This window comes from Talpa occidentalis, unplaced genomic scaffold (genome assembly GCF_014898055.3).
Source record: "Talpa occidentalis isolate TD23 unplaced genomic scaffold, MPIMG_talOcc4v2.1 talOcc4.9, whole genome shotgun sequence".
Lineage (NCBI taxonomy): Eukaryota > Metazoa > Chordata > Mammalia > Eulipotyphla > Talpidae > Talpa > Talpa occidentalis.
Window position 1 is genome coordinate 37,510,422 of NW_023605305.1, and position 25,436 is coordinate 37,535,857.

Here is a 25,436-nt window from a genome sequence, read left to right on the forward strand (position 1 = left end):
CTCAAACCGAGATCTTCTTCATGTTCTGCCCCACCAACTCTTATTTCTTCTTAACATACCCTTTACCCTGCCTGACTTACACCTTTCTTCATGTTGATCCTGCTCAAGACACTTGAGTGACCACCAACTAAGCAATGTGGCTCCTCAAATGCCAGTAACTTCTGCCCCTCTTTCATTATTTTTGTCAACCTGCGTAACACCTGTACCATTATTTAATATTTTCTTTTAACTGCCTTAAGTTTAACTTACTTTTGCCCCTTAGACTCATCTTGTTGTAGTGGCCAAGATAGTCATATATTTTTTCCTAAAAACATAAAAATATAGGTTGAATAAAATAAATGTGCTTGTGCACTTACCCTCTGAAGTCACTAGAAGTCTGATCACTGCATTTGGGGATTTAGTGGCCTCCCACAATCCCCTGCAACTTCACTCTCCTGTCTACTCTTCACTCTTTTTAAGATTTATTTATTTATGCATACAAGAAGTGGGGTGTTAGCCATAGGTGTGTGGGGGTGTGTAGTGGCAGGACATGGGCACAGTGCAGGTTTTCTGATCCCATGCAGACCAGGTAAAGGAGGAGTCAGTCCTCAGTGGTTTTGCAGGCTTTTATTGGGATTACCAGGTACATGGCAGGCAGGGGTGCTGGGGGGCCGGGAGGCTGGCAGTCCTCCCAGCCCCCAGCAAATCTGCACTCTCTCTGGGCTCTCTGGCATTCTCTGCTTCTGCTTCTTTGCTTCTCTCTTGGCTTCTCTTGGGCCTCTGCTGGCGTCCCTGTGACACCGCCCTTAAAAATACAGTCTCAGCCCAGGTGAATCCCATCTACCTATGCCCACACCCTACTCCAGGTGCCTGCCATCAGGCATGCATTCAGGACCTCAAGGATCCATCATCTATCCTGATGGCGGGAGGGCAGAAAAGCCTGACATTTTCTTCACCCCACAGTCCACTGCCTCAGGGTTTTCTGCCATATAGTCTTCATATATACAATTTTCTTAGCAAACATAAACAATGCAGCCATGGCCCACAAAAGCAAATACATCACAATATAACAACAAAATACAACAGAACACAAATAAGTCCAGGCAGGGCCCCAACCTAGTGCAAAAGACAATTATTGGTACCAGCAGATGAGCCTCCAAATCTGCTGCCGAAGGCACTGCTCATACGAGGGAGGGGAATCACTCACGGCATCTACTGTAACACACCAGGAGCCGTCAGGCTTCCTGACCTTCTCTGGCTGTATCTCGGCTACAAGCCACACACAGCATCCACCCCCAGGATGCACTCACTCCTGGATTGGGGATTCTCTACTCTTTGGGGGTAATCGCCCAACCCTCAGGGTTTCTGTCTACGGTCACTCCAACACTTGGCTTTCATGGCCACCAATGCGACACGCAGACCCCTGCACTGAGGCCAACCCACTGCACAAGCACATGGGTCAGGGATCCAAACTCTACATTCGGCTTGGGCTCCACCCCAAGCCACGTTCCCCACCTGTCCCCCAAGGACAGGTTCCTCAGCCTCACTCAAGAATGAGCAGGGCATCACCCACAGGTAATTTTACGAGATTCACTGTCCTGCCTCAGCTTACTTAGTGCTTAGCAACCACTCAGGGCTTCCCAAACTTATCATCAGTACCAGCTTTTGCCTTCTCAGTTGGCTTTTCTCCTCCGCCTAGCTGCTGGGCATACACAGGCTACTTTTGGCATCAAGGCCCACTGGCCACCCCCAGATTCCCAAAAAAACATAACCTGCCAAGGTCCTCCACCTTCTGGTGGGATTGTCAGTCCAAGTTCATCAGTCCAAGTCCATTAGGCCTTTCCATCAGCACTGGCGAGCTCCGAATTGCAGTCCTCTCTTCCTTGACGATTCTTGCTGCCTTGGGGGTCATTGGCTGGTTCTCTCAGGGGACGTTGGCTGGTCCTCACGGGCATCTCCTTCACGCCAGGTCTCATCCTATAGCTCCCGGACCTTGTCTATCTCCTGTGCCGCCATGATGCCTCCAGCATCATCACAGGCAAACAGTCTGTTACAACTCCTTAGTCCCTCCAGGTCTTTGGAGGGCTCCATACCCGTCTGCATGGATCATCCTGCCGACTACGCCAATTGTAGTGGCAGGACATGGGCACAGTGCAGGTTTTCTGATCCCATGCAGACCGGGTAAAGGAGGAGTCAGAGTCCTCAGTGGTTTTGCAGGCTTTTATTGGGATTACCAGGTACATGGCAGGCAGGGGTGCTGGGGGGCCGGGAGGCTGGCAGTCCTCCCAGCCCCCAGCAAATCTGCACTCTCTCTGGGCTCTCTGGCATTCTCTGCTTCTGCTTCTTTGCTTCTCTCTTGGCTTCTCTTGGGCTTCTGCTGGTGTCCCCGTGACATCGCCCTTAAGAGCACAGTCTCAGTCCAGGTGAATCCCACCTACCTGTGCCCACACCCTACTCCTGGTGCCTGCCATCAGGCATGCATTCAGGACCGCAAGGATCCATCATCTATCCTGATGGCAGGAGGGCAGAAAAGCCTGACATTTTCTTCACCCCACAGGGTGGTGAGAGGATTCACCAGAGAGAGTGAGGAGCAGAACAGGCAGATCTACTGAAATACACTGCTAAGGGGAGCAGTGGGTGGGACAGGAGAGGTCTGCTGTGCCATGTGAGTCAGCTCCCTGGCTGGCAGGGAAATCAAACTTGTGCTGCACTGGCTGGCAGTAGTTTGATAGCACTATATTTAACCCCTGAGCCACCAGGGAGGCCCTTCACTCTTATCTCTACCTGTTTCCACTGCTGGGATGTCCCCTTAGTGTCTGAAAAAGCATTTGCCTCATACTGCCCTCTGAGCCTGGAAACCCCTACTTCTTTCTCTCCACCTGACATTCAAGACTTGCCTCCCCATGTATCCCCTGGCCTTCTGCTTCACTTCCCCTCTGTACCTATTGCCCAGTGTTCCAGGCCATGCTCCTCTCACTGTTGATCTTAGTGACTAGACTCACAAATGCCCAAGCCTCATAGGACCTGTGCCTGCCTAGCATCTCTCCATCTACCGCCCAGGGATTCTTCATTCTGCTTATTAACGTAGATGCTGTTTCTGTGTGGTATCCCATCACCGTTCTTTTGACCATGTATTCTCTCTGTCCTTTCCCTGTGTTTTGTTCCCTCCTTATTCCTTTTTTTCTTTCAAGATGCTAATCAAATGCTACCTCCTTCCTGAAGCCATAAAGACTGCTTCCCCAGCAAGCTGTGTTTCCTTCTCACTTAGCACGTGTCACATGTGCCTATGGTCATGGGGTATTTATCTTCCTCTCCCACCACACTGATGTAAACTCTTTAAGAAGAAGTTCTTGCTGCATTTTGTGACCCAGAACATAACAAAGGATAGGTTCTTGGTAACCATTGAATTTCTTAATCAATTTATGAATTTGGTGGTTTGAACATTTTATTTCATAGGACTGTATGTTGTTTGTGGACAGAGCTCGTGCCTGCTCCCTTTGTGCTGCTCTAGGTAGGAAAACAGGTGCTTGCTAAAATTGCAGTAAGATGAGTGCTGGAGCTGGCTAAAGTTGACCATGAAAATTGATGCCAATTAAGATAGTTTAGCTCTTCTAAGCCCTTTCAGGTGTAAGCAGATTTTGAACACTAACTGCATAGTAATTTTGATTATTGAAGGCAAAGAAGGCTGTGTTTGGAGTTCTTCAGCTTTGTGCATGATTGAAAGATAGAATTTAAGTTAGGCAACTAGTCCACTCAACATGGGGGGGGGGGCGGTGTGTGTGGGTGTGAGTGAGTGTGTGTGTGTGTGTGTGTGTGTTTAAAATAGAGAAAATGAGAGATAGGGATCCAGATGCCAATACACCTGGAATCTATTTGTGAGGATCACTGGTTCAATCCACAGCTTGGGCCATTCATTTATTTCTCACTAAGTGAACATCTGGGATTCAGTTTGAGATGCCGACAAGTTTGGATGGGATCTCAAAGCCTTGGTTGGGATGGAGAACTGCTCACCCGAAGTGGGAGTGAGAGAGGTGAGCAGGGGGCTCTTAAACTATTCTGCAGATTTAAGTTCAAATTCAATAGCCAGAGGGTCAAGAAACCCTTCCCATACTGGTAAAGCTTTCCCCCCAAAAAGGAATTAACCAAAGAAGATTCAATCAGATCAAAGCAATAAAGCAATTTGAAAAGTGCCCTCTTTCCCCTTTCACCCGGTTCCCTTTCCACCCTGAAGTTCTAAATACAGCCAGGTATCTTCCTTTTTCTAGGGAAAGAAAAAAATCTTGGACCAGGAAGGAAATGCTATGAGAAAGTAAAATTCTAATTAGGTATAGATGAGAATTGGTCACAGATAATTACTCTACATTCCTTGGCTCATGCCTGAGAAAGCTTAAAAGATCATTTTTGTTGCTAGCTACATAGACAGATATCTAGATAGCTAGATAAACACACAGAGAAGCGTGCTGTCATTACCAGTCCTGCCGAGTGTGAGTGTTTAGGACAGAAATGAAAGGGAAATGTGGCATTCACAAGCTAGGAATATTTGAATCTTTTGCTGTGAGGCCTGCCCCCCTTCCCCCTTTTTATTTTCTTTACACTTTCTCAGAACAAAAGAAATGGCCAATGGGTTCAATTAGGATCACTTTAAACAGTACACTTGCAGAAAGTTTGTGCTGAGTGGAACCTGCCCTCTGTGACATCTACCAGCTAGAGTGTTTCTTCTACAATTTGCATCTGTCACTTTCCACCTCTGGGTGCCAGGGTTTGGAGACTCAGGTGAAGGGCCTGGCATAATGCAGAGAGAACACGGGAAAAATCTGTGGTGGGTTGCACTCAACCATTCTGTTCAGAACCAGCTTTGCTATACTATTTAAGGGACCTTACGGGGGAAATAATCTGCATAGGTGCCTAAAGTACTTTTCTCTTAATTTTTGGTAGAAGTGGATCAACATTAAGCTTGGGCTGCTCGAGGCATACTTAATATCTTGATGGAATGTGCTTTCACGGACTTTTAAGGAATTCTCCACCTTCCTGCCCTGCCCCCAATATACTTTCCCCTATACATCCTAGGAGCACAGGCAAGAGAGTTAGCATTTGGGGGCCTTCTGCCTTTTCCGTTTAGCACCCCTCATTTTGCTCATATGGAAACCTCATACTGAAATGTTGTTGGAACCCTTACCCGCTCTCTGGTTTCACTCAGTTTTGAATCTGTGCCTACTGCCCCCCTTACACCCCTCTCCCACTCAGTTGGTGGGGGTCTCATACTGCATATGCTCAAGCACTTTCAAGCTCTGTGGCAAATATGTTCAGTCCACAGTCTGCACCTTTGTGGTGGCAGAATTCATTCATCTTGTTTGTTCCTTAATAATTCTGTGGGCTAGCTGAAGTAAGTATTCACTTACTCATTCATTCATTCACCCAACTGACCAACTAGCCTGTATTAACTGAGCATCTACTAGTTGCTAGAAACTGTTCTAAGCTCTGACTTGGAGTGAACAAAACAGACAAAAACCCCTCTTCTCATGGTACTTCATATTTGAATGGATATTTAGTAGATATCATTATCGCCATTTTTACATGAAGAAGCCAAAAATAGTAGAGAGGTTACATCCTAGGATACACAGCTCATTTACAGTTGGAGTCAGAATCCAAGTATCCAATCCAGTGCTCAGAAAAAGAAGATTAGGAATTTTAGTATTATCTCATCCAGCCCCTGATTCTGTTTATATAGAAAACCAAGGTTCAGAGAGGTGCTATGTTTGAGAAGTCACACAGCTCTTGGTGACAGAGCTAGAACCAGAATTTAGATTCTTTAAGCCCCAGCCTTAGTCCCTGTTCATGAGTTCTTGGACCCTGTAGGGTCCTGTAATTCACCAACTCTGTCATCTTGTCACTGTCCCTTGCCCGCCTGGTGGCTTCTGCTATAGTCTGTTTGGGACAGTATAAGAAAATGCCATGGACTGGGGGGCTCATAAACAACAGAGATTTTTTTCCTCACAGTTCTGGAGGCTGGAAGTCCGTGTTCAGGGTACCAGCAGGGTCATGTTCTTTGAGGGCTCTTTTCCAGTTTGCAGACAGCCAACTTTTTGCTATATTCTTTATTAGTGGAAGTGACAAGGTATTTCTCTAGAACTTCTTTTATAAAGGTACTAATTCTCTTCCCAAAGACTGCCTTCAGGCCCTAATCAAGTTGCAAAGATCCCAACTTTTAATTACCCTGGAGGTTAGGAATTCAGCATTTGGATTTAGGGGAGAACACAGATTTTTAGACCAGAGCAACTTCCTTGACCAACATAGTTTTCATGACCCATTTTATGATTATTCTAAGCATAGTCTCTCAACTCTCTTGCCCCTGACTTCCTGCATCACAGTTACCTGGATAAACCCTAACTTTGGTGAAGTTCAATCTTGGGTTGTTTACAACTCAGATGTGCCTGGAGAATAAACACATGCTTAAGTGGATGAATCTCGCTTTCAACTCAGATTGCTGACCTCGAGGGGACTTGCTGCTGCCTGCCAACCCTCAGTCTTTCTAGACAACTATTTCTCACCTTCTCTCTGCAGTCATCAAACACCTCATTCCCCCCTCCTCAGTCTCTGCTGAGGATTTAGCTTTCCTTCTTATTTAGGAAATAGTAATCAGGAAAGACTGCATGGACTCATCTCCACCTCTGTCTTATGCTGGCCACAACCTTTTCTGCCTTCCCTGCTGTGGCCACAGGTCACCTGTCTCTGACCCTGGCAAAGGCCATCACCACCACTGCGCATGGGCATGGGTATGTCCCCTGTTGCTTATTCATGAGGCTCACCCTAAAATTTCTCCCCTCACCTCCTTTATCATCAATTTCACCTGTTTTCTTTCATCAGCATATAAGGGTGTTGGCAATTTCCCTAATCTTTAAACAAGTCAAAACAATAAAATTATTCTTAACTCCATCTCCCTTCTAGCTCACAACCGTCTATGGTAGACCCTCTCCAAACCATTGCTTCTCCTTTTATTCTGCTTCTACTCTTTTTATTTGCCTTTTTTTTTTTTCGATTGAGATAATACTGGGATGCCCCATCAGGTATTACCATGATAGTGTACCCACCACCAACTCACCAATAAACCATTGTGCTTCCTTCCCTCTTTGTCCTTACACCTCCTCCACCCCCAGCCTTGTTCCCCTTGTTGCTTAGGTTTTGTAGTTAGCTATCAAGCATAGTTTATAAACTTGTCCTTATCTGACTATTAGTTACTTTATATTCTACATATTAGTGACACCATCCAGTATTTATATTTCTCCTTCTGACATATCCCTTCAAGCTCCATCCATATTGCTACAAATGGTATGAGTTTATCTTTTTTGATCTTTTTGATCTGTTTTGATCAATGAGTAAGCCCATTGTGTATGTACACCATATCTTCTTGATCCACCCATCTTTAGGGGGAGGGTAGCTATATAGGAGTTGAATTGCTGAGTGGAATGGCAGATCCCTGTTTAATGTTTTGAGTCACCTCTATATTGCTTTCCACAGGACTGGAACAGTTTGCATTCTCACCAGCAGTGTAGGAAGGTTCTTTTTTCTCCATATCCTCACCAGCAATTGTTTCTGTTCTTTTCAATATGGGTCTTTCTCACAGGTGTGAGATGGTATCTCATTGTGATCTTGATTTGCATTTCTCTAATAATAGTGATTGTGAACATTTCTGCATGTGCCTGTTGGCAATTTGATTGTCCTCCTTGGAGAAGTGTCTGTTCAGTTATTTTGCCCATTTATTTTAGTTGTTTTTTTAGAGTTTTATGAGTTCTTTGTATATATTTGATATCAGTCCTTTGCCAGATGTATGGCTTGCAAATATTTTCTCCCAATCAGTAGGGTGCCTTTTCATTTCCATTATGGTTTTCTTTGCTGTGCAGAAGTTTTTAGTTTGATGTAGTCCTGGCTGTTTATATACTCTTTCATTTTCCTTGCTGTTGGGGACAGACCCTTAAAGGCACATATGCTGTTGGGGACAAGTCCTTAAAGGTACATTTATGTCATGAAATGTTTTGCCTATGTTTTCTTATGTGTTTTATGGTTTCATGTTTTGCATCCAAGTCCTTGATCCATTTTGAGTTGATTTTGGTGTAAGGTGTGAGATCATGGTCTAGTTTCAATCTTTTGCATACAGTTGTCCAGTTTTCCCAGTACCATTTATTGGAGAGACTACCCTTTTTCAGTGTATGTTTTTGGTTCTTTGTCATCAATTAGCTGCTTGTGCATATGTGGATTTATTTCTGGGCTCTCAATTCTATTCCATTGGCCTCTGTGTCTGTTTTCATTCCAGTATACCAGGCTGTTTTAATTATTATAGCTTTATAATATAACTTGAGGTCTGGAAATGTGATACCTCCATTTTCTTTCATCATTGTCAAAATTGATTGTGCTATTTGGGATCTTTTGCAATTCCATGTGAATTTCGGTAGTATTTACTCCAGTTCTTTGAAAAATGCCATTGATATTTTTATTGCAGATTGCACTGAATCTGTATTTTTTTTGGGTAAGGTGGTTATTTTGGCAATGTTCATGAAAGGGAATATCTTTCCATTTCTTTGTGTCTTGTATTTCTTTCAATGATGCTTACAGTTTTCTTAGTATAGATCTTTACCTCCTTTGTTAGTTCACTACTAAGTATTTTTTTTTTTTTGGTGTAATAGTAAATGGGGTCACTTTTTTAATTTCTCCTCTTCTATCTCATTGTTTGTAAATAGGAAGGCAACTGGTTTTTGTGTGTTGATTTTATACCATGCCACTTTGCAAAACTGATTGTTTGAATTAGTTTTTCTGTGGAATATTGAGGGTTCACTATGTTTATTGTCATGTCATCTGCAAATAATGTCACTACTGTTTTTCCAGTTTGGATTCATTTTATGTCTTTCTTTTGTCTGATTGCTCTAGCTAGAACTTTCAATAATATATTTAATAGCAGTGGTGAGAATGGACATCCTTGTCTTGTATCTTAGTGGAAAAGTTTTCAATTTTTCACCATTGAAAATGATATTTTGCTATGGCTTTTATTGTGTTAAGTTGTGTTATGTTTATCCTCAGTTTCTTGATGGTTTTCATCATACATGTATGTTGGACCTTATCAAATGCTTTCTCAGCATCTGAGATAACCACATGTTGATATGATCATGTGGTTTTTATCTTTTTTTTTATTGTTGATGTGGTGAATTATGTTGATTGATTTTTGGATGTTAAACCATCCTTGTGTTCCTGGTATGAATCCCACTTTATCATGCTGTATGATCTTTTTAATGCATTGCTGGATTTAGTTTACTAGGATTTTATTAAGGGTTTTTTTTTAAATATTTATTTATTTATGCATACAAGAACTGGGGTACAGGCCAGAGGTGCAGGGGGTGAGAGGATTCACCAGAGACAGAGGAGGGGAGCAGAACAGGCAGACTGACTGAAATACACTGCTGAGGGGAGCAGAGGGTGAGAAAGGAGAGGTCAGCTGCGCCATGTGGGTCACCTCCCTGGCTGGGGATAGAACTCATGCTGCAGTAGCTACAGATTGTTTCATAGTGTTGAAGCTTAACCCCTTGCACCACCAGAGAGGCTCTATTAAGGGTTTAAGCATGTGCATCATTAGTGAGATTGTTCTGTATTTTTTTTTCATTTGTGTTGTCTTTACTTGGTTTTGGTGTTAGGATAATTGTTGGCCTCATAAAAAGTATTTGGAAGTATACTTTTTTTTTTCAATTTTTTGGAAGAGCTTGAGCAAGATAGGTATTAATAAATCTTTGAAGATTTGGTAGAATTCACTTGCAAAACCATCTAGTCCTGGACTCGTGTTTTTGGGAGAGTTTTGATTACTGTTTCAATTTCCTGCTTGTGACTGATTTTTCAGCCACAGATGATTGTATAATTCTAAGAATTTGCCCATCTCTCCTAGGTTATTGAATTTGTTTGCATATAGATATTCATAGTAGTCTCTATTTATACTCTGAATTTCTGCAGCATCTGTTGTGATTTCTCTTCCATTTTTTATTCTTTTTTAAAAAAAAAATTTATACAAGAGCAGGAGTACAGGTCAGAGGTGCGGGAGGGTGAGAGAATTCACCAGAGACAGAGCGGGGAACAGAACAGGCAGACTGACTGAAATACACTGCTGAGGGGAGCAGTGGGTGAGACAGGAGAGGTCTGCTGCACCATGTGGGTATCTCCCTGGCAGGCTGGGAATTGAACCCACACTGTGGGGGCTGCAGACAGCTCCATTGTGCTGTGCTCAAACCGCTGCACCACCAGGGAGGCCCTCATTTTTTATTCTTATTTGAGATTTCTACCTTATTTTCTTTGTGATTCTTGCTAGAGGCTTGTCTCTTTTTCCCTCAGGTCACTTTGGCACCTTCCCCAATGTGGGTCCGGGGTGTCACCAGTCTGGGCAGGCACTGACAGTGTCTCACAGAAAGTTGAGAGGCCTGTCAATCTGGGCAGGTGCTGGAGGCATCTTGTGGAAGGTCATGAGGCTTCTGCTGGTCTGGACAGGGCCCCTGCAGGAGGTCAGGAGTCCTCTGGCAGCTCTGACACCCTTCCTGACATGGATCTTGGGTCACAGCAATCTGGGTGGGAGCTGGCAGGGTGTTAAGAAAGATTGTGAGGCCCTTTTTCTACTCTTTCTTGAACCACTTCAGTTCATTGTCCGTGCCTGCCTCTGTACCAGGTTGCTGTCTCCAGGTCACCAGTAAGCTTCCTATGTGCAAATCAGTCCCTTCCTTGCTCTCTCATTGGGGTCCTTTCTCTTCACTTGGCTTCTATAACTCTATTCTTGCTTCTCCTTTTACCACAGAAGCAACTCTTTCTTCCTCTCTCTGGTGTCACAGGGGATGGACTCAGTCTGCAATTCTCTTTTCTTCTTTATCTTCATCTCCCTTGGTGGCCATATCATGTTTTAAATAGCATCTGCATCCCTGTCTTGGTCTTATCTCTGAAGTCATTCATAATTGCCTACCCAACTGTCTACGGGTGTCTACACTTGGATATTGATAGGCATATCAAATGTGACATGTCAAAATCTGCCTATCCCCCTTGAACCCTGCTTTTTCCCCATCCCCATCCCAACTGACAGCAGTTTTAAAGTTTCAGATACACAGTCCAACTCCTCAGTATCAGCCCTGATTCCCCTCCCTCTCTCTCACACCTCACCTCTAATCCATCAGCAAATCCTGTCTACTCTACCTTCAATATGCTTCCAGTTTAACGCCTCTGCAGCTGCAGGTATCAAGGTATAATGGGGTCAAGAGAATTCTTGGAAAGGGGAGGAGCATGTGCAAAAGCTCAGAGTCAGGGGAAGAGGCAACACCGGGTATTCTCAAGGTATTATTATCGAATCTTGGAACTCCCTGCCCTTTTGGTCCCATTATAAAATGTTGGATAAAGAGATGTTGGTGGGGATCTGAGATTTGAGTACTGCCAAGTGGTGTGGGTGTCTGGAATGGATCTGGTCAGCTGAGGGACACATGTGACTTAAATTGCATGTGTGCTATGCCTACAGTGTCTGTTGTATTGTGTGTGCATGCATCACGTTCACATGCAGGAATTGCTGTCTGTTTTCTGTCACCCTAAACATGTTTTCTTGGAGTCTGAATCTTTAGTATTTTAGTGTAGCTCCACATACAATCTGCTGAGGGATTCCCAGATACCCCTACTCGTGACTTTAGTCCTGGATAAAGCAGTTCCCTGCATCATTGAGGGCAAAAATGATTCCGACATTATGGGTGTGCCACCTTGGACCAAGAGGACACTCAGTACCCTTTGGCTCATGCTCTGCAGAGCCACTTGTATTCTGCAGAAGCTGCATTAAAAAGTGCTTCTGCCAGTCTTTGTCCACCAACCCCCACTTCTCCAGAAACAAGGTCCTCTGGAGGCATGGATATTTGGACATCTGGAAGCAGCTGGGACAGAGGTCAGAGACAAGCAGGCTCAGGCCACTGATGTGCTTTGCTTTCCTCCTAACAACCATGTAATTGGAGGAAAATTGGTCCAATGTGAGGTGCAGAAAAGTTCAAAAGGCTGTTTGGGGGTCTTTGTGCTTGTTTTCTTGTTGGAATCCTGAGCTGGATCCCAGAAAGGTGAGGTGATGTATAAGCCCCAAAACTCTCTAGAACTGTGCATTTATCTTGATACAAGGTCACTCCCAAGGGCAGGCAGGTCTGAGAATACCCTTTGGAATGTTCTGCAGGCACTTGGCCCATTAGGTCTGAGAGGAGATTAGAATAATGCTCTTAATAGATGGTTCAGTATTCCCTTTCTGCCCTGGGGCCAGTGATTTCAGGCACCCTCAAAGCCTTCATCTGAAACCAAAGAGGCAAGATCATTAAATAGGTCTTAGATAGTAAAGCCAAGAGTAAGTTTCCTAGTCTGCTGTGACTGAGTTTCTTGAGCTATAGAATAGGAAAATACTCCTTCCTGGGGTTAGTGGGAAGTATCCTGATAAATCAAGCAACAAAAATATTAAAGAAGCAAATTGGTGGAGGGCTTCTAAGCTCAGGATTTGGTGTCAGAGAGCTTTACCCAACCCTTATTCATCAGCTGTCCGACTTTGGGCAAATTACATAAGTTCTCTGTGCTTCATTCTCCTTAGGGAAAACAATGACAATAACAATATCTACTCCAAGAGGCACTTAAAGAAAATTAGGTGAAGCATATAAATCATCTTACCCAGAACTTAGCACCCCACTTGTACCCTGTGCTGACTGAGAAAAAAAAAGGAAGGAAGGAAGAAACAAGAATAAAGAGATCATTTGTGTTGCTTGGATGCTAAGACAAGTTGATTATGTAAATATGCAGGTGTCCCTGTAGATTTCCCAGCTTCCTTTGCAGTTAGGTTTGTGCCATGTGACCAATCTCAGCCAATAGGCTGAGGGCAGAAGTGAGTGAGTTACTACAAGTCAAAGAAGTAAAGAGCTCATGTGACTCCTTCCTCCTGATCTCCTCCCACCACCCTACACATGTTCAGTATAGCACCTTACAAACTGAGTAGTATTCTCATGTGCATACGGGATTCCTCTTTGCTGTGGTCTCCCAGTGAGATTTTAGAGTTAATTTGTTATTGCTAATAGACTTGCTGACCAATACAGTCATCTATGAGGAGAAAAAAAAATCTGTATTTCTGAACTTCATAAGATGTCTGGGGAAGATGATAATGGTAAAAACAGAGGCTGTGGCAGCTAGCATTTATTGAGCCTGTAAGGACTATGCAGAGCCCTTTGCAAATGTTAAACCATTCAACTATCTCCTGAAGTAGATGGTTTGCTATTAAGTAATTGTCTTCCTAAATCAACTTTTAGTTACTTTTTTAAAAAGCACTCAAACAACTAAATGAGCAACAAACAACTAAATGAGCAACAACCTACCTAAAAAAAAGACAAAGAATTTTAGATTATGACAACAAAGTTACTTCTACAGAAATGTCAAAAACAAAGATTGTTAATTGCTAATAGGACATTTTGAAGTTACTCACAAAAAAATAACAGATTTTTTGAAATCAGCTTAAGTCAGCTTAAATGTCATTGAACAAACACTGAATCCCCTGGAAGACAAAATCTCAGGTCAACTTGCTTCTGACTCATCAAAATAAATTGTAATTTGGTCCACAAGTGCTATTAAAAGGAGGCCCCATTTCATCTCAGTAAGACTGCTACCAAGAAAATAGACATGATTTTAATAAAAGGAAGCACCAATGCAAAGAAAGTCAATCACTCCACTAAGGTGGCTGTGGGTGATAGGTAAGCAGGCTTTCTTCCTGCACATGTGGATACCATTCTGATCATGGCAGTGATATAAACCAACAACCATCAAGGTCACGTTCCTCACTGACCTGATCAGGTTACATCCAATTGATATCACGAATATTTGCATAGTAGGAAAAAAATGCCTGAATTTGATTTACTCAACAGGTGAGGAAGCTAGGAAAACACGAGGCCATCTATGACTTTAAGGAACGAATCTTGGAAACAGCCCCAAATCAGGGCTCTCTGCCCTTTTGACTCTGCCCACAGCATTCCCCTGTGTCACCTGTGCATCCTCATGGGTGGTGGTGCCACCGTTAAGCTGGGAGTTGAGGCCTCTGCACTTCATATCTGACCTTGCTGGAGCATGCCATTAACTCTGTGGCTTCTGTTTGGAGGTTCAGCTGGAAGGAAGCTTCAGGCTGCCTCTACATCTCTCCATGGACCCACTGGTTACATCCTTCCGTAGGAGCTTCTGTCTGAATAACAAAGCAGTTGTTGGTACTTTTAGACATATTGGTATTTCTGAAAGCACCAGTTGACCTGGCAGGCATCCAGGCTGCCTAGGGGAAGGGACCCAGTTGATTTCATTACTAAAACCTGCAGTCAGTCCTGGTGACCTTTAGCATCTGTTAACTTTCTCCCTACCTCTGGCCTTAGCTGGGCAGCTGGATACTCCACATCTCCAGGGAAAAGGAAAGGACTTGCTGTGCTTGAGCCCTGACACAGCCTGCCACGATGCCCTTATGCCCCAAAAGCCTCTCTTCCCAGGAAACTGAGCCCTACTATCTTCTTTCCTTGCCTGTAGTGAGGCAGGTGAGTCTGGAATTCAAGATGTTTCTGGAGGATGCAGCTAGACACAAGTAGGCCTTCTGGGAGTCCTGTTCACCTTTGAACAGGATGGCTCCCCTCACCTACCCCAGTAAGGCTATTGATTCTGCAGATTCCCCAGGTTTGCCATTCCTGCTTAAGATTTATTCATGAAATTTCACAGACTCTTCTTGAAAGACTAAAGCTGTGCCTAAAGCTGTGTCAACTGAATTGGGACACCAAAGAGGTGTTAGATGTGTTTCCCACTCTCAGAGACCTTCAGAACCTAAAGGGAAAATAAGATCCTCACACTAGAAAATAATTCAGGGTAGTCTACAATGAAGACCTAAAACTACATAGCATCATTAGCCATAGTACTCAGGAATACAGGTTGGTATCAAATGTATGGGTTCAAATCAATCGCCATCACGACTTTGGGCAAGTGCCTTCACCGTCTTAGGCCTCTATCTTCTTATTATAAGGCTACTAAGAGTACTAGACTCAAAGTGTCTCTGTCAATGAAGTGACATAATGCTTGTAAATTGTTTAGTACAGTGTCCAACTAATGGTTTTAGTGTTAATACCAGCTACTGCTATTAGTTCTCAAAACATGATATTTCTATACCACATGAGAGACTGGTATAGAAATCCTGCATGGAAACATACCACTTTCTGCATGGTGCCCTTCCTTCTCTATTCCATTAAGTAGTGATTAGTAACTTGACTGATAAGTCAGTCTAGTGAGAATTCTGGGGGCCACTTTTAGCACTTCCACTCCTGTAACTGTCTCAACCCTCATATTTGTTCAGTCACAAACCCCTATTGATAATATCTCATGTCTATCTCCTACATGATAATACCACTCTCCTCCATAGACAGGTCCTCACAGAGCCACATTAATTACTCAAGATTCCTCTTAACTGGTCTCCTTGCTTCCTATTTCACCCTCTTCTAAACCAGATTATAATCCCTTTCTATGGCTCTCTATTACTCTCAGTAAACAACTAAGCCCAAATCCCAGATGCCCTCAGGACATGAGCTCTGCCCAGCTCTGTGTTTCTAAGTCATCTGCATGTTCCAGCAATGCAAGCCTGTTCCCCAAATGTCCCTGGTCTCATGACCAAGTTCATAATTCTTTGTTCCCATTTCTTGAAGAGTTATACTCATGCTTCAAAACTAAACTGCAAAGCACTTCATTTGGAAAACCTCTTTATCTAGGTCTGGGTTTGCTGCCCCTCCTCAGTACTCCCACAATACCTTTGCTTACAAGATCACAGGGCAACTTTTTGTTTTCATGTCTATCTCCTCCACTAGAATCTGACATTCTTAAAGCAATGGACAGCATTTATTCATCCTTGTATATTCATATTGAAAAATGACATGAGAGATGTATGCATAGATGGAAGATGGTTAGATAGAAGGATAAATGAATGGATGGATGGATGGATGCACAGGTAGATGGGTAGATGAATAGATGATGAGTGGAGGGGCGGATGAAATGATATATCAATGATGGCTGATGAATGGAAAATGAATGGTTGAATAGAAAGTGGGTGAATAGATGTTGAAATGAATAGATGAATGGATAAATTTGACAAAGCGACAAAAAAGTCTAATTAGATCTTATACCCAGGTCCTCCTGGAAGGCCACAGCACCCTAAAACAGAGCTATAAAAAAGTATCTCTTGTAGAGCTTCACTGTTCAGACTAAAAGGCAATGTGACCTTTCAACTAGCAACCAATGAGTTTTTGACCTTGACATTCCCAATTGTTCTAGAAGGAAAGCCAAAAAGTAGTCTTGATCTTAGAGAGGCCACCCAGGTAAACTTCATTCCATCAATGACCTGGAACCTGTACTATTTGGTGACCTCCTCAGGTGAATTTGCCCATGGATTCCATCTTGCTCTCCACCTAGTTATTACAGATTTATCTCCAACTTGAACTCTGACAGGATATTTCCACCTCTGGACCCAGGGTAACAGAGCAGCAGACAGTGTGAATGATGGAGGACGTCCTGGCCAGTCTGCAGCCCATTGCTTACCTGTCCCTCATTTCATACAGTTCATTTTCCTGCTCAGGAGCAGCTCTGAAGCAGCCACAGAAGTGCACCTCTGCATTTTGGATCCTTCACCAGCTCTTTGAGGAAGATCTTTCAGGCCAACTCAGTCAACTAAACATGCATAAATCTTGGAATGGAATGCAGTATCGAACTCGTGACTGAGAACCAGCATGCGGCCCGCCCAAGCTGAAGCGGAAAGCCCGTAAGGCTTTTGGGAGAAGATCCCAGCCCAGTTGCCCTGGAATCCTCATTCAGGATTTAGGAAGCAGCAGGCAGAGCACAATCTACTAAATTTGGTTGTGTTTTATTTTTGTCCAGCCACAAATACCGGCAAAGAACTGAAAAGCATCCCTTCCCTTCCTGGAGCCTTAGAGCCAAACTGATTTTATTTTTAGCTTCAACTCTGGCTTAAGACTTTTAGCAGGCTAAACACCCTACCGACTGCAGGCAGTGCTGGGTCAGATTCTAGGATTTGTGCCTAGACTGGAATAGAATATTGGTTGTCTAAAAGTAACTCTTGCCAGGCTTTGTGCAGCTGTGACAATACTGGGTGGTTCCAGACAGACCCACATAGAGACGCAATTCTGGCCTTAGGGACCTCCAAGAGAGTCCATTCAGGGAGGGAAATGTATCAGGATAGATAGTTGTCTGGGTTCGGGTGGAGGAGGTAGCAACTCTGCACAAAGGAAGTAGAGAATAAAAGAAAGGGAGTGAGGGAGGAGATCAATTGAAATTCTTCTATTAACATAATAGTCTAACTTTGGAGTCAGAAGCCTTGGCTTAAATCCTGCTTCTGTCACTTCCTAACACTGTGGTGGTCTCAGGGAATGTGTTCAACCTCTCCAGGTACTGGTGTCCTTATCTTTGTGGGTGGGAAATAATTATAAGGCCTGCCTCACTGAAGCATAGCACCTGGCATGCACTGAGGACTCCACAGCACCATTATTGTTATTGCCATGCTTTTATTGCACTGCTAGACATTTATGCACACAGTGTATCGTCCAGACTTACCATAACCCAATGAATAAGGTTATTTTGCCAATGGAAGACTGTGGCTGCAAGGTTAGATAACTTCCCCAAGCTTTCAGTGAGAGCATGAGACAGCCAGATCAGAATGCCTCCCTGACCAACCCCAAAGTCATACCACTTCACCTCTAGGACCAGGGCTTCCCTGACTATATGGAAACTGCGCTAAGTGAGGAACTAGATGCCCCCTACTCCTGTTTCCTGGGCTTCCCCTCTCTTTTCCCTGGAGGGTGTTGGGACCAGAGAGCACTGGTCAAGTTCATGGAAACAGATAATGGGATGGTGGCCGCTAAGGACTAGGGCGAGGCCATTTAGGGAATGGGTGTTTCACAGGCAGAGTGTCTTAGTTTTACAAGATGAGAAAGTTCTGGGGATCTGTTGCCCAACAACATGGATATACTTAACCCTGCTATCTGTATATTTCACGATGCTTAAGATGGTCAAGTTTATGCTTTGTGTATTTTTTTCGTTATTTTTTTTTTTAAAAAGCAAAAAGGAATACTTGTGGGAATCTACATTGGAACAGGAAATTTGAGCCTATCCTGTGAACTTTCTGGCCTTTTCTCTGGCCAGGAGTCTCACCTATAGCCTCCCTGTGCCACACCTACCCACAGGCTTTGGGAATCCATCAGCACACTGCTGACAGGAAGCCTTAAATGCTCCACTCTCATATGCTTTGCCCTTTTTGACCTCATTCCAGTCCCCCATCCCTCTGACATTTTTGTCCATCGACTTTGGGATGAAAGGGGGAAAATAAAAAAATCTCATCAGAGAAACATGTCAGCTTAGTGTAGAGGGGAGTGCCTGGGCTTTGAGGCCAGGAGCTGGAAAGAAATTCACATCTTTTCTTCATTTTACTTTGCTCTAAGGTGGGATAATACAATTTTCCCATAGAACCAGACATACAAAGTCCACTCTAAGTAGAAAAGTTTGGCCAGTCTACAAACTTTCTTTTGGTACAAGGGATTCTGAGAAATAAGATTCTGGAGATTCTAGGACAGAAGATTTGGGGACATTGGTTTGAGCATTCACTGATCGGACTGCACCTAGACACCAGGGCAGAGATCATGGAACAGGGTCTCCTTGGCATCACCCATCCAGGGAACAGCCTTCATGTCTCTGTGTCCCTTGGAAGCCCAGTACCCTTCTTTCCTGTGTGTGTCAGCTCTAACCGTTCTCAGAAGGGCATCTGATTGGCTCTGTGGTCACCATTCAGTGTGGAGCATCCCTGCTGAACCAAGTTTTACCTCCAGCTATACCCAGACCTTGGTCCTGACCCAGGGCCTGCTAATCCATTAGGCAGAGCAGACAGTGTCTACCACCCACATGTCCTTGGAGGCCCATGAACGTATTTTTATTTCTTTTAAAATTAAAAGGAAAAAAAAGAACTTTCATTTTAAGTAAATGTTGCAATATATACTAATTTCTTTTATCCCAACAGATGTAAAATTTATTATTATTATTTTGAATGGAGGAAGGAACTCACAAAGGTCAAAAAACCACAAAAGACACCTTGCAGGCCTGCTCCAATTGGAAAAACTAGAGTGGCAAAGATTGCATTTGGCCCCTTAACCTATGATTTCTGTTTCTATAAAAACTGCTATCTTTCCTCCCAGCCACCACCACCACCATTTAGGATCTGGAATATTCTCCATGGCACTGTGCTTCTTTTGGGGAGCCTATTTCACATGCCAATTCCCTCACTTGTTCATAGCTACCTGGAGTCCACAGTAAGAAAATTTCAAAAGTCTTGCCAGAGCTGCATGAGAAAGAAAATTGTGACCAATTAGTGATATCTGTCCTAGCTGGTGACAGCGCCAGGGCAGCATGCATGCTGTGTTCTTGCTATGGCTGACCTTTGCCTTCTGCCCCCAATGTATGCTGAGTAGCCCATGTTGAAAGGTCTAGAGAAACTGGTAATGCCTATTAATTGATGGATGGAAGACTTGTCTGTGAATATATTGGATCCAATTTAACCTCCCTTTGACAGCCTTTCATTCTCCTTTTCATCTTCAGGCGCCTGAACAAGAATAAGCTCCAAGTCCTTCCAGAATTGCTTTTCCAGAGTACACCGAAGCTCACCAGACTGTGAGTAGAGTTGGATTGTGTTTTCTGCCTGGTATCTTACCTGACCTTGGTGATGTGGAGAATGTGGTTCCAGGGGTACAGAGAGCCTGGAGCCTTGTTGAGCTTGGTGGTTAGGCAGTGCTCATGGAGATGGGAGCAGGGCACCCACAAGGCATGCCCCCACCCTCCCTACCATACCTACTCCCTTCCTTGGGAGGTCAGTGATGTCCCAGACAACAGAGGGCTGGGACATCCCAGCAGAGAGGGCTGGCTATTCATGCAGATGGCTAGCCAATGGCTCCTTTGCAAAGAAGGAGAAAACTTTCATTAATTTTGACTCAGGGAAAAGCTCTGAGTATGGTATTTGAGGTGAGTCTATTCTTGGAGACTGCCAGTGGTTCGTTCAGAGGGCATTGGACTGGAGGTTTCAGCCTCAACACCCTGCTGGTTTAAGGAGCTCCTGCCCTTTCTCTGCTTTTCAACGTTGCTGGCATGGGGAACACTGGTCTAGAGGCTTGTTATTTTTGTGGGGAAAGGAATTAACACCTTGAATTTCACTTTCTCTTCTGGAATGGTCTGGGATGTGACAGTGAGGGAGAGAGTTGGAGATGCCTCTTTGCATTTATTCAGTGTGAGAGTTTGGAAGCTCAGGAGTCAGAGATGCACATTGGAATAAAGGTTGTGATTCACGTATTGTGGGTGTTAGGCAAGTGCTAATCATTAACAGTAACAGCTCTGTGATTTTGAACCTACAGTCCTGTTGGCAGTGACTAGTATAGTTCATGGGGTGAGCTGGGTTGCCCAAGGCTTGGCTTTCTGAATGGAGCGACACAGTGTGGGACGGCTTAGCAGTCATGCGGGAGATTTACAGCCCAGCTAGGAAGACCCTTATCATTGCTGGGGAGGCTCCAAAGCCATGGCCACCATGCTTATTTCCAATGACTGTGTTTAATACCTACTTATACACTCAAACAATGCATGTAGGCTCTGGGATAAGAAAATAGGAAACACATGTCTGTGTGTGCACTTAAGAATGAGTTTTGAACTAGAAATCTATATCTGTATCTATCTGTCTAACTCTATATATACATCTGTACGCACAGAGAGACTATATATGTAACACTTTGCGGCACTTTTTTGGAACAAGGGTAGACAAAGGTTGGCTACAGTGGCCTCGCTTGTCTTCTCTAAGACAAACCTGTGCTTAGCCAGGGTCTCCTATTGCTAGGTCACCTGGCTGACTTTGCTAAAGGTAGGAGAATATATTCTCCCCTTTCTACCCTTCCGCTCTGAACCTGCCTTGCTGGGAAGAAGTGCAATTTGGCAATTTGAATGTCTAGTCAAGCTGGGTGAGCAATACCCAGTGGACACAGACACCACCCTGGCTTAGAGCTTCCCCTTCCCTGTATAGTTCTTTTCTTAGATGTTCATCTAGTAGCTGCCTTTCCACCCAGTACCACATTGTGCCTTTCGATTCTGCTCTTAATTAAATAACACAGACTATGTGTCTGTCCTTCCTCTGGAATCTCAGCCTGTCCTTCTTGGCAAATTGAAGGTGCCAGTGGACTGGGCTGCTAGAAAGGTTGGGGCAGAGGGGCCTGAGTGTTCCCCTTCTGCAGGACCTTGGTGTCTGGTTCTGTGATTTTGAACCTACAGTCCTGTTGGCAGTGACTAGTATAGTCATGGGGTGAGCTGGGTTGCCCAAGGCTGCTTCCCAGCAGTGACCAGGTGACGCCCATTTTATGCAGAGCTGGCTTGATGTCAGTGGGACCAGAAGGTGAGGGGGGAGGGATTTCAGTCAGTAAAAACAAGTCACTGAGATACAACTGGACATGGGAATCCTTTGACAGCCATTTGCTAAGAGAGCTTGGTAGAGTCGCTTTCCCTTCTGTGTGTAAATATGCCCTTCAGTAAAGGGGAGCTGTCCACTCCTCCCTCCATCCGACCTTGGTCAGGATCTGTGGCCGCCATAGTGTGTACATTTCTAGGATTAGAAGTGCTGTACAAGTGGGTTCACCAAGATAGCTATTGTTGCCTCTGCCATTCCCTTACCATTCCCATCATCACAACTTCAGTTTCATTGAAATAAGTTACGCTGAGCTTTTACTTCAAGCCAGAGATTGTACTGACCAGACAAGTAGGGCTGGCATTTGATTCATTTTGGAATCCATCCCTTTCCAGGTCCCCAGCGAGGCAGAGTCTAGCACACACAGGCACCCAGTGAAGCAGAGATGAATAAATATGATAGAGGATTAAGGATGTAAGTGGTGCTCTTAGGGAGCTTTGGTTCTGTTAAGCACCATTCATTTACTTAATCAGTAATTCATTCATTTATTCAAAAAGCTCTTTTTGGGCGCTTGTTCCTGCTTGGTCTCTGTGCTGGGTCTTGAACTGCATGAAGGATGCCCATTTAGCCACGTGCCCATCATGAAACATTCTGAATGACTGCCAAAGAGCTGAGAGCTAAATATAATTTTCTTTTTATTAAAGCAACTCTATTAACCCAGGTTTGGGCCATCATCAGCATTCCCTTTTTTCTCTCCGGGCTTGATCTTTGATTTTTTCTTAATGGCCCTATTGTGTCTCTGTCTTATTTTGTTAGCCACTCCAGGGCCTTTTTGGAAGTAAGCAGGGTACAAATTAGAAATCTATAAAAGTGCAATCATGAGGTGTATACGTATGCCACCAGCTCTGCTTTAAAAGAGTGCTACATTTCATAGGCACAGCAAACTATTTTCCCGGGGATGCTCACTGTGGTTGCTGTGTATCTGTCCTCTCCTTAGCATGCTATATAGGGTGAGCAGCATTTTAGACATGCCTTGTCGTTCCTTGTTAGATCTATAGAAAAAGGCTGCTTCATACTCAGTATAGCCAAAGAGTACCTTTTGAAAAAGCTAAGATGTGTAATAAGATGTCTCAAGTCCTGATGGGAAAGAGAAATAATATTTATGGAGAACCCATGCTATTATAATAAAAACACTAACTAGTCAATGACAGAAATGTGACCAAAGTTAGTTGAACCTCTGAAAGGAAATCTATTAGTTTATATGACTGAGAAGCCCAGGGATAGTTGTGGATGGTTTTAAGAACAACTGGTGGGCCTCCCCGGTGCCACAGCAGGTTGAGCACAGCGCTGTGAGGCTGTCTGCAGCCTCTGCAGTGCTGGTTCAATTCCCGGCCGGCCAGGGAGATTCCCACGTGGTGCAGCAGACCTCTCCTGTCTCTCCTGCTGCTCCCCTCAGCGGTGTATTTCAGCCTGTCTACCTGTTCTGCTCCCCACTCTGTCTCTGGTGAATCCTCTCACCCTCCTGCACATCTGACCTGTACCCCGGCTCTTGTATGCATAAATAAATGAATCTTTAAAAAAAAAAAAAAAGAACAACCAGTTCCCAGGGTTTGGTGTCACTGGGACTTCATCTCGCTCTATTCATTCCCAGGAGCAGTGCAGGTGGAGAAAGTGTCCTTACCAGCACACATGTAGGGATCTTGTTTATTAGGTTGGTCACACATCCATATCTGAGCAAATTACTGTTGTCAGTGAGACAGTGTCACCAAAGCAGTCAAGTTGGTATCAAGTGTTCATCCCACTTGCGTGAGTATGAGGATACACAGGACCTTGGAATGTCTTTCTCCAAGGAAAGAATAATTCTAATGCTAAGATTTAACCTCCCTAATAATCCTGCAAAAGGAAACTTTATTCAATATACTCCTAAAACTTAGAACTATCTAACTTACCCATAGTCATATAACCAGGATAAGTACAACCAGGACTCAAATGTCTATGTCATTGCCAAGTCCTTTAGCTTTGCCCAGACTCCTGCCATGCTAACTGTTGTAAAGAACTGACATTACGCTAACAAGGACTGATAATGGACTGGTCACAGAGCCAAGCACTTCTCTTAGACCTTTGCTGGTCACCTCACCGTCATCCACTCGGTGCCGCCGCCATCAGATTCATTGATCTGCATAGATGGCAGTGGTGTCTACCCTCTTAATCACATTGAGCTGTTTTCAAGCACATAAAACACAGTCCATAGGGTTTGAAAGTGCACTGAGGTTTAGCTAATATTGTTGTGGTCTATAAAACACCCAGAAAAGTGTTTGTCCTGCCTTGGGCACTCAGTAGCTCCCCCACCCCCATCCTGATTTGGATCCTGAGGTTCTCAAGGGTCAGGACTGTACTTCTGCTCTTTCTGTGTTCCCTAGGGCGCCCAGCTCAGAGATGAGCATAGGATATGGCAGTAAAGCGTTAAGGGGAAGATCACAGGACATGGCAGGAAAAGTTAAGAGGCGGCCAACTACGTGCTGTGGGCTAGTTGTTTACCCTATTTGGATCTCAAGTTCATCATCAATGAAATAGACAGTAAAACATATTCCCTGGTATTGTTGTGAGGCTCAGCAGGCATAACCCAAGGACAACATTTAGCATTGATGAGATAGCACTTAGCAAGGGCTCAGTGAAAGGAGCTGAGCAAACATCAGCATCTGGCAAACGAGCTCAGGCCCCAAAATAGATGAGGGTTGTGGGAGCACTGCCTTTGGTGTGGGAAGATTCCAGTCCTCATACTGGCTTTGTGCCCCACAAACTCTGTGGCATTAGGCATGTTACTTTACCTCTCTGGGCCTCAGTTGTCCATCTAGAGAGGCTAGGATGGAATGCAGACTGTTATATGATCTATAGGCTACTAATGTCTCCTTTTCTGCATCCTCTTCCAGCTTTACCTTTCACCTACTTGTGTGTGTTTGTGTGTGGTGGGGGGAGAAAGAGAAAAATTTCTGGTTATTTGGAGATTAAGTGGTTAACGTTGTCAGAATTTCTTAGAAGAAGCAGAAGACAAGGTGAAAACAGTGATTAAAAGTCTTCTGCCTTTCACTGGATTAGAGAGCTTTGAGGGAAATGAAGGATTCATTGGCTTCCAACTCCTTTCCTAAGAGTTTGACTTTTCTATGTGAGATGAGCAAATAGCTGGGGTCCTTTTGGTTCCCCTGTCCTGGATTCAGGTCCAAAGTTTCCATGAAATATTTGGTAGTGGCTTAAAATCTATGCTGGAATAAGCAGTTGTGCTATCAGCAGGATAGAAGCCTCCAATTACTCTCTACTCAGTTCTAGGTGAGATTTGACATCTTTAAAAAATGCCACCTGGGTTAAACCTGCTGTCACTCACTTGGGTCAGTGGAGTTGCAAGTGGCTTGGGAAGTTAATCCCCAGGAAGACAAAAACAATATGAAATGTGGCTAACCAAATCACCTCAGTCGCTGGGGCTCTGGTCACGGGTGAAAGAGCTTCCCTCCCCAAGAGTTCAAGGCTGTGAGACTTCAGTTTCAGGAAATTTATTCCCAAAGAAGGAGGCCTCCCTGAACTCTCATTGCCGCTTGCTTGTGCCTCTTCTAATTTACCATTTTCTGCTCTTATCAGTCATGTGACTACATGCCCTATATCCCCAAACAAATTGGAGCCCCATTCAGCATAGTGATTTGATGTCCTTTTGAAGCATCCCAATGTTAAAGCAGAGAAGAGGGATGCTGGAGCAATACAGGCCTAGCTTTGGATTCTGCTCTCTGGCCACCCTAGCCAAGTGACCTCAACTTTCTTGATCTCCTGTGGGTTAGTTCTACACTATGAATAATAGTTGTAGCTCCCATCTTAGTTTGCTTGGACTGACATAACAAAGATCTCATATTAAATCACTTGAACAACAGAAATGTATTTTCTCATAGCATGAAGTCTGGAAGTTTAA

At 44.0% G+C, this 25,436-nt stretch overlaps 1 protein-coding gene across 2 annotated transcripts in view; it reads left to right on the forward strand.

Annotated features, from left to right (window-relative positions):
* The window catches only part of SLIT3 (slit guidance ligand 3), a 610,824-nt gene that overhangs the window by 85,391 nt on the left and 499,997 nt on the right, over positions 1 to 25,436 (forward strand). For both annotated transcript variants that reach the window (XM_054691197.1, XM_054691196.1), the window contains exon 4: positions 19,648 to 19,719. In XM_054691197.1, coding sequence (XP_054547172.1) covers positions 19,648 to 19,719 — 72 coding nt within the window. The remainder of the gene's footprint in view (positions 1 to 19,647; positions 19,720 to 25,436) is intronic.